Here is a 15,506-nt window from a genome sequence, read left to right on the forward strand (position 1 = left end):
ATCAGTCATGCTGCGTTTGGCATTTTTATGTTCGCATCTGCATGGTTCCCTAAAGAGGGAGTCAGGATGACTCCGAAGTATTGGATCACATTGTCCAACTAATATATGAAATAAATAGCCATGCTTCAAGATTTCAAGTTTTTTCATTTAAATTTCCTTAATTATGGCAAAGGAGCAAGAAGACAGTAGTTTTATTATCAAATTAAAAATTTGTAAATGATGACTTAAACCTATTCTTTAATAATACGTTAAGTTCGTTTGTAGTACGTATACTTATAAGTAGCTTTTACATGATGAGTATTTGTAAGAAATACGTACTTTATAAATAAAAACTGTATAATATGTATAATAATTAATATGTACCTCTCCGTTTTCAGGAGGATCACCATTACCAAAGGTTGAAGTAATAACTAACAGGAGAGCCTCGTGTTCAATGTTAGTAATATCATAGTCTGACATACTTAGAACCTAGAATATGTTACAAATATATAAATAATAGTTGGAAATTTATCAGTAATGTGAAATTCTAAGTTTTTTGATAGACTTAATATTTAAAGTACGTATTATAAACTTAATTGCAGAGTAACTTCTAAAAAAAAATTATTACTAAGGTGTGTAATATATTTTAATGTTAAATGTCCAAACTATACCGTTATCGGATACCTTAACGAAAGAAGTGGTACTTGACGCTGCTTTTTTAAAAATAAATTGATTTTAAAATACTAACAAACTATTCTTTAATTTTCTACATTAATTTTGGTTTAAGGCCAGTGACTTGAGAATACATCTATAGAGATTTGTAGGAGAATAAATTTTTCTGTTGTCTTTTTTAAAATTCATATACATATTTTTCAACATATAATTTGTTTTTTCAAAGTCTTCTGAGTATAGATTAGTACAGTTAATTTTATTCTATTCTGCAGAGATAAATTGTGTTCTTATGGTTTTGTGAGCTGATATAGGTACTTTTCGTTCTATTTCCTTACAATTTTGCGGCCTTTAATAAAAATTGCAAACTTTTAAAGTCAGTTCTTATCTCTCAGATAAGTTTTGACAGCATACAATGATCAAGTGAGCAAGCAAATAATAGTTAAAAGGTAAAGAAAATAATTTATTTTAATCCTTGACCATTTGGTATTTGTTAATATTTAAAGTTCTGCATACCCTAACTCAGTGCTTGCAAGACCCACTGACAAATTTTTATTTAACTTCTAAACTGAAGTCTGTTGAAGCTCACTTATATACTTGTCATTTAATTCACGTAACTTCTAAGGAAATACTGTAAGGTCCTGACGACTATTGTTATTAATTATTACAAGAAAAAGTTCCCATTTTCTAAGTCAATGTAGGTGTGGCTGTTGGATGAACCTGTGTCTCTTTAATGTACTCAAATACACCTTTAAAAACCAAAGTAGAGATAAATTTTCAATACCTACCATTAAAAAATAAGAATAAGTGTTTTCCTAAGTATTAAAAAACTCTTGCGAATCTTAGAATATAATATAAGGGTCAAGCTCATTAAATAGTCAATGGTCTTTGCATTTTTATTGCTACTGTCCATAAGTAGTAGATTTACTGCTGGAAGGTGTGTGTAAGTGTGTGTGTGTGTTAGCGCGCACTCGTGTAGTTATTGCTTGACCGTAGAGAAGCTGTGTGAGTAAGCATTCATACTCATAATTCTCATTATCAAGTAGAGCGAAAACTGTTAGTGATCAGCTATATTTAAGAAATTATTAGATGACCACATGTGTCACTGAGTTTTGGGTGCTATGAATTTGAATAGTCAATTGACTTGTACTATTTAAGTTTTTTCAGAGGATTTCTTAAAATACATATACATCTTCTTCATAAGTGCAAAGAATCAAAATCAAAACTGTAAGATAGGTATGTGTTAAGGAATCGTATATTAAGGCTGCTTATTACTTATAGTAGTAAAATGTATGGCCGAGAAATGTTTTAATTAATAGTAATCAACAATTCAAGACTCTTATTTAAGAGTGCTTATAAACTTATTTTTTTAAGTCCATATTATTATATAACCTTATCTTTTTCTGAACATTAAAGTACTAGTTGTTTACAGCAATAGCAAACCTATTGATCACTGTTTTAACAGTTACCATACAAGACGTTTTTTCTTATTTTTTATTATGTTCTAACCTATGACATAGAAATATCTAACTTTAATTCTTATTGTTTATTAATTGCTACATTAAAGTAAGTTCGTGATATTTGTGAATATTTTATGCAATCAGGTATATAATAAGTCAATTTAGTAGTTTAGTTTTAAATAATTGCTTAAACTATAAATAATAAATCACATTGAACTGAGAGTCACGAGAACAAACTTCCAAAAAGTATTAAATAGATGTATAACATTATACATTAATTAAAGATACGTCCAACAGATTAATTTTTTTCTTCTTAAAACGAAAATAAAAGTAAATTGAATTTATTTTGGCATACTGCACAGTATTACATAACCATTTATGCTTAAATGACCTTTTAACTATTTATCATTTAAACGGAGGTTTCAATTTTTAAAGTTAAATACTAATTTCGTGCATATAAATGAATATATTTTTCCACATCGTATTAAGTAATTCGTGGGATTGACAAGATCAAATCCTTAAGAAGTGGTGTGTATATATGTGTACTAGAGAGGCTTTGCCTCTCTGCATGCTCTATGCGCAAAACTACACTTGACTAGTTTGAAAAAAATTTTTTCGATACATGAAACTGAAACATAAGTATAAATGCAATTGAGACATTTTTAAACTAACAATTACAGATTCATAACCTTAAAAAATTAATACTGAAAGTAAATTTTTCAATTCATCTCGCCAACCCTACCAAGTTATGTTATATGACACACAACTAAAGACTAAAGCGCATGTACAAAAAAAAGGACCTTAACTTTGAGTCATTATTTTTTAACTGATTCTCGCAAAAAAAAAACTTTTTTCGATATTCGAACCAGCAATCTTCTATATAATAGCTGAAAACCATATTTACTTTGCTACGAGCGATTCCTATGATAGATTAACCTTCTTCTCTTTGTGATACTGTGGTTTGTAACTTATTTTTTACTTAGATAATTATTAACTGCTTATTCTTAAATACGGTAATCATATAGTGTATTGACTAATTTATTGTTTATCTAATATAATCTTCTTCTTATATAAATAAACAGTTCGGTCCATGATTAAGAAACAATTATTTATCAGCAGTTGCTTTCCTAAAGTTTTATCAATATTTTCTTAACATTGTATAATTTTTTGCTTTTAAAACAAACAAAATAAAGGTTAGTAATATCATAGTTTGACATACTTAGAACCTAGAATATGTTATAAATATATAAATAAATGTTCGAAATTTATCAGAAATGTGAGATTCTCAGTTTTTTGATAGCCTCAATATTTAAAGTACGTATTATGAACTTAATTGTAAAGTAACTTCTAGAAAAAAATCATTACTAAGGTGAGTAATACATTTTAATATCAAATGTCCTGAATGTGATATTTGTGAATATTTTATGCAATCAGGTATATAATAAGTCAATTTAGTAGTTTATTTTTGAATAGTTGTTTAAACTATAAATAATGAGTTACATTAAATTGAGAGTCTCGAGAACAAACTTCCAAAAAGTAATAAATAAATATATAACATTATACATTAATTAAAGATACGTCCAACAGATTAATATTTTACTTTTGAAAATGAAAACACAAGTAAATTGAATTTCTTTTGGCATACTGCGCAGTGTAACATAACCATTTATGCTTGAATAATCTCTAAACTATTTATTATTTAAACGGAAGTTTGAATTTTTTAACGTAACATACTAATTTTGTGCATGGAAATGAAAATATTTTTCTACATCGTATTAAGTGGTTGATGGGATTGACAAGATCAGATACTTAAAAAGTGGTGTGTATATATGTGAACTAGGATGGCTTTGCTTATAATTGAATACGGTAATGATACAGTGTATTAACTAATTTATTGTTTACGTAATATAATTTTCTTTTTATATAAATAAGCCGTTCTGTCCATGATTCAGAAACAATTATTTTTTAGCAGTTGCTTTCCTATAAATTTATCAATATTTTCTTAACATTATATAATTTAATGCTCTTAAAACAAACAAAATAAAGGTTTTTTGTACTTTTTATTTTTATCTTTTGAGCAGTTTATGATAATTTTGTTTTTTTCTACCATTAATTCATTCATAGATGGTTCTATTATGATATTAAATAATAAGTATTTTGTTTGATTTTCTTACAATTTTTTATTTGGGATGAATGTTATATTTTAACTTAAGGGCATTTTATGCAGTAAGCAGGGTAAACGTTTCAAGAGGTCAGAAGAGCGCTAACTGCCACAACTTTGGAAATTACTTTTATTCAATCGATAAACATCCATATGCTTGCACACTTCACTGATTATTTTTTTATATTAACGACTGTTTATTGATCTATTTAAAAAATAAATAAGCTCATCCCTAAGTAATCTATTATATAAAAGAAAAGCTCATCATTTTGATTACTTATTCCTCTAATGTCACTTCAAGTGACTCTTTTATAAGGTAACATGTTCGATTAAGATGAACGTACAGAAAACACTACATTTTAGTAATCTTGTGTTTGTTTTATGTATTTTTTATACTACAATAAATAGAAAATTGATGTTCTAAAAATATCCATTACAAATCTACGTGTTATAAAGGTCCTAAAGTGACGTTCAGTGGCATGTAATGTACAATAGTTTTTCTATGACCCTCCCCTCACTATACATACACACACATAGGCAAAATTCTATGTGAATAAAGACAAAAACAGTCTCTTTCTCTAAACTTAGGCTATTAACTTTACTAAATAAACAAACAATACCCTTACTTTATAGATACATTGACCCTCATGACGACAGTTACTTATATTTAAGGAGTTAGAATTTGTTCTGGGGCTACAACTTTGTCAGTTTTGCTGAAAAAAAAGTAAAAATAAAAGATCTTTTAAATATTTACTTAGTAGCATTTTTCTGTATAACTTGATTATTACATTTTAGAAAACTTAAAGGGTATCTCTCACTTTCATCTCAGAATTTTTATTTTCTTATTGAAAATAATATAATAATGAAAATAATTTTTTTTCATATTTTTATTTTTACTTTTTTTTCAATCATTTTTTATCTTCCATCGAACCAAATTTGGTGCATCATAGTTATCGATCAGAAACAGTCTCAAATATAGGCCAAATGTACAAAGGTTATGGTTTTTGGTTTATCTGACACAACAAAATCACAAGTTACAATATAAACACTAGTTTTTTAGTCTCATGGATCACGTCATACGAATCTAAAGTCAAAAAGCCAAAAATAAAATAGGGGACCTATATATAGCGAAGTAAGCTAATTAAATTCACAAGATCTTAGGTAAACAATAATTATTTTATTTTACATGAAATTGAATGCTTAAGGCCTATTGTACTCATGATTAATGAATTTCACCGTTCCAACAAAAACAATTTATCAAACTCAACATTTTTAAGCATTTTAAAATTTCCTCACTTTGCCTCGCATACAACGATATAAGTATTGTGTAGAATCTTGTTACATACATCAGATTTATGACTGTTATCATCGCTTATTTGGTCATTCCATTATGAGGGGCGAAATTACTGTGTTTTCTCCAAGGTCTAAGTTGCTATCAGAACCTGGTCAAGATTGGCGAAACATCATTGACTTGATACCATACTTTCTAGTCAAGTCCCGTTTACTTTTTTTTAATTTTTCTTGCAACTCATTGGAATTTGCTACATATATTCTGATGGATACTGTGTATTAATTGACCCTAATCTTCATAGGTGTCTACTCTGCAGATCATCACGGATGTGAGGATAGCTCTTAGTCGTTGAAGTAGCGCTAACTAACGGAAATAGTCAAAAATAACGGATTCAAAACTAATGATGTGTCAAAATGACTGGATGGCAATTGTCATGAAAACGCAAGTAACTATTTATTTCGAACGTTTCAAATAAAAAATTGCTTTCGTACCCTTCATGCTTGTCTCTTTAGTCATTCAAAGCACATTCTTAGTAACGTTTGTAGAAAGCCCATAGTTCTTTATTCAAGAACCACCTACAAATGTTGACATGAATAAAGAGTAAAAGCCAGATTGTCATAAAATCAATCTTATTTTACCACATGTATGTATTAAAAGTTCTATCGAAAGTCAAGGTAAAGTTCAAACGTATTTAAAACATTAAATATTATGTATAATACAATAGAAGTTATTCAACTATAATTTAATGAATTTTTCTTAATAAATTTACTCCACCATATTTAATCCACTATTCTGTGTTTTGGTTTTTAGACCAATGATTTATATGACGTGATCCAAGATACCATACAATAGTGCTTATATCGTAAATAATTGCTTTTCATTGTTAGATATAACAAAATATTATGACTTTTTACCAGTAGGCCCATTCTTAGAACTGTTTCAAGTCAGTGACCGTGACGTGATGAATTTGGTTGAAAGGAGAATGAAAAATAATTTTAACAAAATTAGAACAAAAGAAATCATGTCTATTATTGTATTATTTTGATGGAGAAGTAAAAGTAAAACATAACCAAACATAATCAAAAATTTTCTTAAATATCATCATCGAGTTATACGAAAAAAATGCTAGTAAGTTTGTATTGTAAAGATTTTCTATTTTTTACCTACTTTTTTAAAAAAGTTGACAAGGAAATAGTCCACGAGGAAAATTAAAAGTTTCTAAAAGTCACTTATAGACTCTGTGAATGTGAATACATCTGAAATAATAAGGGTATTGTTTGCTTACTTAGTGCTGTATTTAGCTGAATTTTGTAGAAAAAAAACTTTTGGATGTTAAATTTTTATATATTAAAAAGTCTACATTAAGTTTCCACATTTATATATGCATATATTTTGTATTATAGTGCTCTACGTCCGACTCCTTCAATAAGGGCACTATTATGGACTCTTAGCAACTCAAAAAGGGGCAAGGAAAGAGATGGCAGGCCTCCCATTAAAGGAGTGGGGTAGGGGGAAATAAGGCAGTTTTGCTGCGAAAAGGTTGCCTAAGCCCTCCTCGGGGAGCATTGCGTGGTGAAAAACCACAAAGGTACTTGCCCGAAAAAGTCGCACTGGCCGGGAATCAAACCACGGTCTCCTCTTTAAGTCACACACACACACACACACACACACACACACACAAAAGTGCGCGCACGCATATATATATACTAGTAGGGCTAACGCCCCCCTGCCTGCTCCATGCGCCGACCCCCCACTAACAGATTAAGTAGACAAACTAAAAGCATTACTCGTGTAATTATTAACACAAACTGAGAATGAGCTTAAAATAGCAGAAAACACGGCTCACAAATAAGTTGATAAAACAGATGATAACATAAATATCAAATTTTCAATAGAATTTTTCAATAATACTACGGAAGGGGTTTCATCACACGAATTAAAATTGAAAATAAATGCTACAATAATATTAATGAGAAATGTAAGTACATTAGACGGTCTTTGTAATGGCGCCAGATTAAAAATAACAAAATTATTCAAGTAATATAAAAGCAAAAAAGATAACAGAAGAAAAAAAGATCAAAGTTTATATTCTTAGAATACATTAAATACTGGCACCTCATCATCATTACCTTTTGTCTTCTATAAAAAACAGTTTCCCTTCGTATTAGTATTTTCTATGTTTATCAACAAATTACAAGGACAGAGTTTTGATTACTTAGGATTGTATAATGGAAACCCTTTATTCTCTCACAGACAATTATACGTTGCTTTATTAAGATGTTAGAATCTAAAAAGAATTTTCATTTGAATTAAACCTGAGAATAAATCAGAAATTAATAGTATTGTTTAGAAAGTAATTCGTCAGTTATTTAAAAACATGTAACTTTAAAGATCGTCACATTCAAACAGACATATATAAATTCATAAAAGCCATGAAGAAAAAATATGTGAAAAATGTGGAAAGGATTTTGAAAGAATAGATGGGTTAAAACAACACATATAATGTCACATCATTTAACTAACAGAATAAATTATTGTTTTAAAAGCTTAATCGTGTTTGTATAATTAACTATACCTTCTTCTAAATTCTGTTATTTTGTAAATAAAGTCCTCAGTTCATTCAAGTTAAATAAATAAAAGTCCTTTAGAGAGATATAGTAAGTAAGGGGGAGAGAATAGACAGAGGGGTCAAAGAAGGAGGGGGAGAGTAGGGGAGCTGAGGAAGAGCCGTGATAAGCGGGGAGGAGTGGGGGGAGCGGGGGGAGAAAAATCACTTAAATATAATTTGATCAAAAATGACGTAAAAACAAGCAAATAACTATGTGAATCGAGGGAGAGCTGAGTGGGAGCTAAGGGGGAGCGGGGGTAGCAGGGAGGAGTGGGGGGGAGCTGAGACTCACTATTGTCAATCCCACTATATAATATAGGAATGTAATACACATATACTAGCTTGGCTTTACCACCTATGTAATTTATGCAGTAACCCCCTGACTTCTTAATATCAGGTAAATACCTCGTATCTCCAGTTTGCCTTTTTAACTTAAAAAAAAATATAAATATTCTTGTCAAGATGTTAAAGAGTCAAAACAAATGTGTAATCTTAATAAATACATCTCTGAAAATTCATAAAATAATTTTTCTGCCTGGTCTCTCATCTCAGAAAATATTAAAAAAAATTAAGTTTGAAGAACTTTTAAAATTATTTTGTGGATAATATATGCTTCCTTAAGGAAATACTTAGAATGCTTTTTCTACTTGACTTTATCATCGTCACAACAGAGAATGAAATGCCCTGATATAAGGTTAAAATACAAACATCAAAACAAGTATTAAAAAAAAAATTGTGTTTCTATTATATTATCTGGCCGTAGAGTACGAGCGATAAATAGTACATGTTGTCAGGAGTGCCACCTAATCACGTGACATGACAACTATCTACTATTTTTATTAGACTAAGAGCAGATGCACAAATTTGGTCAAAAAACAAGACTAGATATTGATTTTGCCGGATTTAAAAAACCTTATTATTTATGAAGATCCAAAAGAATTCTTTTATATTTTCTTCTAATAAAAATATAGGTATTTGAGTAGTGCCATTTTATGTATTTCATTTACTAGCTGCAACCTTGACCTACGAACTGAAGTTAAAGAGATGTGGCTGAAAAGCTTAATCTGCGTGAATATAACAATTGTTTTTTAACTTAACGATTACTTTAAAAAAATGTACCTTCAAATAACAGTAAAACGAGCTAAAATGTTGCCAATCAATATTTGTCAACAATTTACAACCAATACTAGAAACTGTTAAAATTTCTATATGTTACGGCGGGAGACAAACAACCTCTTTTGTTTCGTAACTCTTGTGTTCGTATTAATTATTAATTTATTCGATGTTTAAAAGTAAAACTATAATTTTTTTCATGTAGACAATCTTTTTGTACTTTCGTCAATTTTTTTTTTCACAAAATAATTTCCCAAATTCACAAGTAAAATTTTATTTAGTTAATGAGAGATAAAATAATGACTCAAATGTCATTGCCATTAAATTTTAAAAAAAAAAAGACGCGTTTACTAATAAGAAGATTTTGATTTTATTTTTGATGATAAATGTAATTTTTTAAGAGTTTAAATACGAGTTGACATCAAACACGTTTAAAATAATTATTATTATATACATTGATATAAATGCTTTATAAAGTTTCATCTTAATAAGCGAATTCACAGTATAACCATTTCAACAGATTAGTAGACCAGGGAAAAATACTCTGTTAATAAATGTTATCTCGATAAATGTTCTGCGTCAGTTTTTTTACGCCTAAAATTTTAGTCATTAAATGCACATAACCAATAACATTGTTCTTTTAATTCACCCTCTTGCAACTTTTGGTATGGTTAATACTTTTGTGCGCCCTAAAGGCTGTTTTTTGTTAATTTAATTAAGTTCTTATGTATTTGCTGGCAAGGTAGTTCGACATCTGATTGCCTTAAAAAACACCGGTGAGCTTCTTAAGTGAACTCTTTCTTGACTGAAGCTTACAGCCATTGTAACTGCCTGAATACATAAGGCTGATCTTCTCTGGCCTGCTGTTGAAGACCCAAACTAAGTGGGAGAAAAATAACATAGTCTGAAGCTTTGGGGTAGTGATCTTTCCCAACGTCGAAGCCGTTGGTGTCTAAAGCACATTTTTTCAGACATTGAAGATTCAGTTGTTTTGATGATTTAAGGTGAAAAGATTAGTAGAGATTGGTTCGTGATCCTTGCCCGTTGAGAACTGCCGTTGACTCAAGTTTTTTTTTCCTTTATAGCTGTGAGGTTCACCCAGCGCAGACCTTTGTAAGGATTGGTGATTACTGGTTGGATGCTTATAGTCGAGAGAGTGATATAGGGTCTTTGGTCACCAGGGCTCCTAGCCTTGCGACAAACAACTCTGCTCGTGATATCTGCCAGTGAATGACTGACTTGGTTTGATAGCGGCTGGCTTTACATAGTCTTTTAGTCGATGAATAACGTTCCTGGAAATAGTAGTAAAAAGTTTTTTGTTGGCAAGGTAGTTTAAACTCAGGTGGCCCTTAGAAGAACCGATGAGATTGAAGGTTAAGTAGTGAACGTAAATACTTATATTGACCCTAAAAAGGCCAGTAGTAAAATTTATAATTATTTCTTATCATTATTCTTGCTGATGGAGAGCCAGCTGTGGGTAGCTTGACTCTTACCCTTGAAGTCTGTGTACGGAGATCGTATATGAGGGAAATCCGCCACTGACCAAAATATATCTCGTCTTTAGATCCTTCCCTAAATTACTAACATCTCATTGTTAGTCGGGAAAGTGGGCCTGGAGAATATCTTCTCTGTATGTATGCCGTTGGAACGGCCACTAAGAAGTTGGCCGTTGTTACTGCCTGTAGTCTTCAGGGCTGTCTTTCTTGGCTTATATTTGTAGCAAAAAATTTTCAGACGGGACCAGGCCAGATTTTAGTACAGCCACATAACTCTGAAGTGTTGCAGCAGTATGTGCTCTGGCTTGACACGTCTCCTAGTATTTCGCTGGAGACGTCATCGGTTAGAATGAATTTTTTATTGGTGGCACAGGTCAATCCTGGAGGTTCAGGGTAAAAGTAGACCTAGATCACTTGCCCATTGGGGAAAAGTGTCATTGGTAACTGGAATACTTAGTAGCACGACTATCATCTACATCTTTGATGCAGCTCGATGAACTGTCAGTAGATAATTGCAGAAATTTCCGTGCCACTTCAGCCTGTTATAACTATACTTATTTTATTCTGTTGCAGGTAGCTTCGATTTTATGTAGACGCTATTTAGCAGATCCTACTAAACTAAAATAAAAAGCTGGTGTATTTTTGCAAAACTTTTAAGCTCATTCATGGCTATTGTTATTAAATTTTTGAAGATAAAAACTATAATAAAACCATCTAAGAAGTGTCAAAAATCGGTATGCAAAATTTCAGCAAAATTAGTTCAATAGTTTTTGCAGTTGGCAATTACAATAGTTTTAGCAATTTTGCTTTAAATATAAGTAAGATTGTTCTTATTATTTTTATTATTATTTTTATTATTATTAATAAAATCTTGGATTATCAAGATATGAGATTACAATATTTTAAGAGATAGCTGCCGTGGCTAAGAGCATGGAAAGGGCAGATGTGTGGAACGACCCTCCAAAATCACGACATTATACATAAAGATACATACATAAACACATATCTTCGTATATTACATAGATAACTAGGTATGGCATTCTATCAAATTCCCTCGACATTTTGAGACTCTACAGAGTCCCCACTTTCCCCATAAGTTTTTTTCCCAACATCCTACAACCCTTAATGTTTTTTCGTAAAAAAAGTAAGATTCACACAGTTGCTCCCTTATTTTCCTTTTTCTTACTTTCTGTTTAGACCCCCTACTTCTCCCAAAATTCTTACAGCTTCCGATAGCCACTCATCCTGCTACACTATTCTTAAAAAATCTTGCTTATACTTTCACTAACTTTCGCAGACTCACACACAAACGTGTATGCATGTTACTTTGTTAACAAACTTTAATGAGACATAAGCTTATTTAATAAACTAATGCATACGTGTTCAAGATGTTACTAGACACTGTTTTCTGATAACACACACACACACGCTCACACAGACATAAATAACAGGGAGCGTGTTTGCAAACATCGTTTTCGTTATTCTGACTTACATTACTTTTAACCAAGGTACATTTCTCAGGACACAAAAAAATAAACTGCATACCTGGAAGACATTTTTTATATATTTTTCTCATAGAATTAGACGTTATATGAAAACTTAATTTAGGGTAACTTTATTTGAATTTGTTTTTAGGTACAAAAATTTCAGTGCCCTCACCTTTTTTTCGCTATTTTAATAATGAACTGTGTCAAAAATTTGAATTTCTTTATTGTTTTTGTATGATATGATACTAGTACACACATAAACTGGAATAATTAATTTAATTAAAAGGCTGTTAGGTGTCTGGTTAAAAGCTAAACTAAGCCAAAATGAAGAAAAAATGACGAAATTTCACCTTATTTTGTAAATAGGCTATAGGGGGTAGTGGAGAGACAACGGGACTATGGGCGTCAGGTTGATAGGGCTGTGTGGAGTTATGGGTAGTTTGTTACGTTCTCCACAAAAGAAAGTACGCATTTTAGGCAGAAAAATATGAATGGATGAGCTTTGAGGTGCATATTCACAGAGTATGCTGACATATCATGAGGCAAGCCTTTTTGTTAGAATGTATTTATGGACTAAAATCGTACATTATATGTATGTGTGCATAAATCATGGTGTTTGTATACATCAATAGACTTTTTGCGCATAAAATAAAAATTTTTTATAACGTATACTACTTTTAAAATTATTAGTATGAAAACGTCTTATTATATACAAAATTTATGATAAAATTTTTGTAAGAATTAATTGCAAAGTTTGTAAGCTTTTCAGTCACAATTTGCCTTTATAAAGCTTATTTTTTACTACTGGTGCAAGCTTACGTCATCCTTAGTCTTCCATTTTAGTTGTACCAGCTGTAAAAGTTCAGTGAAGACTATTGTATTGCGATTTCCTAACACAAGAAATTATAACATGACCAATTATATTTCAAGCCAACTCTTTGGCTGTAAACGCAGTTTTGCGAAAATACGGTTTACTGGTTGGCCTAACTTAATCAAGATTCTCTTTTACTTACTCTGACGCCATGGAAATTTTTCATTATAGAGAAAATTCCTTTTACATGCCTGTTACCTATTCTTTAAGTTATTCATCAGTTATGGGTGTTAGTTATTTATTTGTAACATGGTTAGTACTTAAAATGATTAGAGTAACCTGAAAAGATAATGTTTAAAATAAAAAAATTATTTCAAATTATTGTAATGATGAAGTAATGAATTAACCCACTTTATTAAAAAAGTTGTTCTTGTTGGATAAGTGCCGTCATCTCCGGGGCTATTTTACGGCCTGGGGGACCTGCGAAGCAGAGCTCGAGGGACGTAAGGTAGCCGTGGAGCGATAGTTCTTATGTGACAAATCCTATTTTTCCTACCAAGGGCACACCAGCCTCTCAAAAATGTCTGAGGTAAGAAATAAAGACTTTTTATCCATTTAAAAAAAACAAAGAAAGCTGACTTGCTTAACTTTAAGAGACCTATGACTGACACTAAAATAGAAACTTTAGGACCATACTTTAAATGAGTCTAGTCATAACACTGTAGCCCTTATGCTGAAGATAACAACAAATAGATGACTGACGGTCTTAATACGAAAGAAAAAAGGAGTATCCGATAAACTATGACGCTTATTAATGGGTTAAAAATTTTGACAGTCATAAAATATAATGTTTATTACAATTTTTAACCCGCTTAAGGCCGTCTGATGATAAATTCTGCGTCCTAGTCTATTTTTACAGATTATTAGCATCATAGTTTATTAGATACTCCTTTTTTTCATTCGTTTTTATACCGTCAGTCATGTATTATAAATGCTCTGCATAATTATTTTCATGCTTGTATATTTAAAGTTTACTTATACTATTCTTAAAGCTTACATGATAAGCACAAAGATTAACTTATATATTTTGAATATGTATCTCCACCTCGTACAGAGCAGAAGAAGTTAATGACTTTATTTTACAAAAAAGCATTTTTCGTTACTCATAATGGAGCTTTAAAACAAGCTTTAAAGCATTAGTAAGTTTCATGAAAAATCGACAGAGCAGTAAGATTAAATCAAAGCTTTATAGTTCAAATCATATGTAAATTTATGCAGTAGACATAAAAGAATGACTAAAAATAAATTTGAAAAACTCTTTTCTAAGCTGTTCATCGATAATCTAAGCAGTAAACAATAGAGAATGGCAAAAAAAAATTGACATGAAACTTGTCAATATGTATCATATACGATACAGCGCTGAGCTCAAGTTATGTAGTTGCAGAGTATTTGTTGACAATTTGATGCCCGTACGAGAAAATGTTAAAAGTAGGTCGTCTTTGTAACAAAAGTATCATAGTTCATTATGGTTATAACAAGGATAAATTTGTTACTTTGTCACTTTATCCTTTCAACCTAAGTCAGCGCAGATAAATAAATTAACATCAATGTAATCTTAAACTGTTGATCAAGAGACCTATAAAAGAAGAAACAATTCAATTAAAATTTATAAAAAAGAGTCTGTTTTCTAAATTATATAATTATTGGTAATCGTTTACTAACGCTATTTAACTGTAAGAATCTAACATTTATTATTACTCTTTTATCAATTCGTTCTGTTGTTGACACTGGAGACTTACTCTGGTTTTTAAAAGTAGTATCCATGGGCTTTTGGTATGAAAAATATAAAATATAAATCAATGATTTAACTTTATCTAAATAACGAACAAAAAAGGCATTGATAATTGTTACATATTTAGTATTCTATTGCAATATGCCATTAATTACATCGTAGTAAAATTCTTTTTTTTTTTTAAACTACATTAACGGTACAGCTTTGGAAGAAGGGTAAACATTAAAATCATCAATAACCACTACAGAAATCTTTATAGAGTATTTCTAAACTTTTGCAAAACCGTTGCCTGTACACGTTATTAGTTGTTCGTAAATTAATTTAATGGTCTTGTTAACAGGATTATTAAGAGTCTAGGGGCCCCCTGTCTCGGCTTCGCCCGAGACTTACTATATGGAACACCGTCATCTGTTAACATGTAATGTGAAACGTTTTCAGTTAAAAATTTTACATATATTCCTGACACTTCTCAGAACAAAAATCTTCTTATTAAAAACATATTTTTTCGCAATCCATACAGTTTATTTTGTCAAATAATAAGCTGTAAAAATTTTTAAAAATATAATGATGCTAAAAAGTACCGTGCGTTCCTTATGCCAAAACATAATCGTGGCCATAACGATGCTGTAAATTCACAGT

The 15,506-nt window shown here is 30.5% G+C and overlaps 1 protein-coding gene across 1 annotated transcript in view; it reads right to left on the minus strand.

Moving 5' to 3' along the window:
• Positions 1 to 15,506, minus strand: part of Nos (Nitric oxide synthase) — a 2,633,257-nt gene that overhangs the window by 1,603,656 nt on the left and 1,014,095 nt on the right. The window contains exon 12 of the mRNA XM_089593752.1: positions 364 to 468. Within this exon, the coding sequence (XP_089449878.1) occupies positions 364 to 468 (105 nt within the window). The remainder of the gene's footprint in view (positions 1 to 363; positions 469 to 15,506) is intronic.

Source organism: Copidosoma floridanum, unplaced genomic scaffold (genome assembly GCF_036245765.1).
Source record: "Copidosoma floridanum isolate Cflo_tuat_1 unplaced genomic scaffold, Cflo_Japanese_pri ptg000020l, whole genome shotgun sequence".
NCBI lineage: Eukaryota > Metazoa > Arthropoda > Insecta > Hymenoptera > Encyrtidae > Copidosoma > Copidosoma floridanum.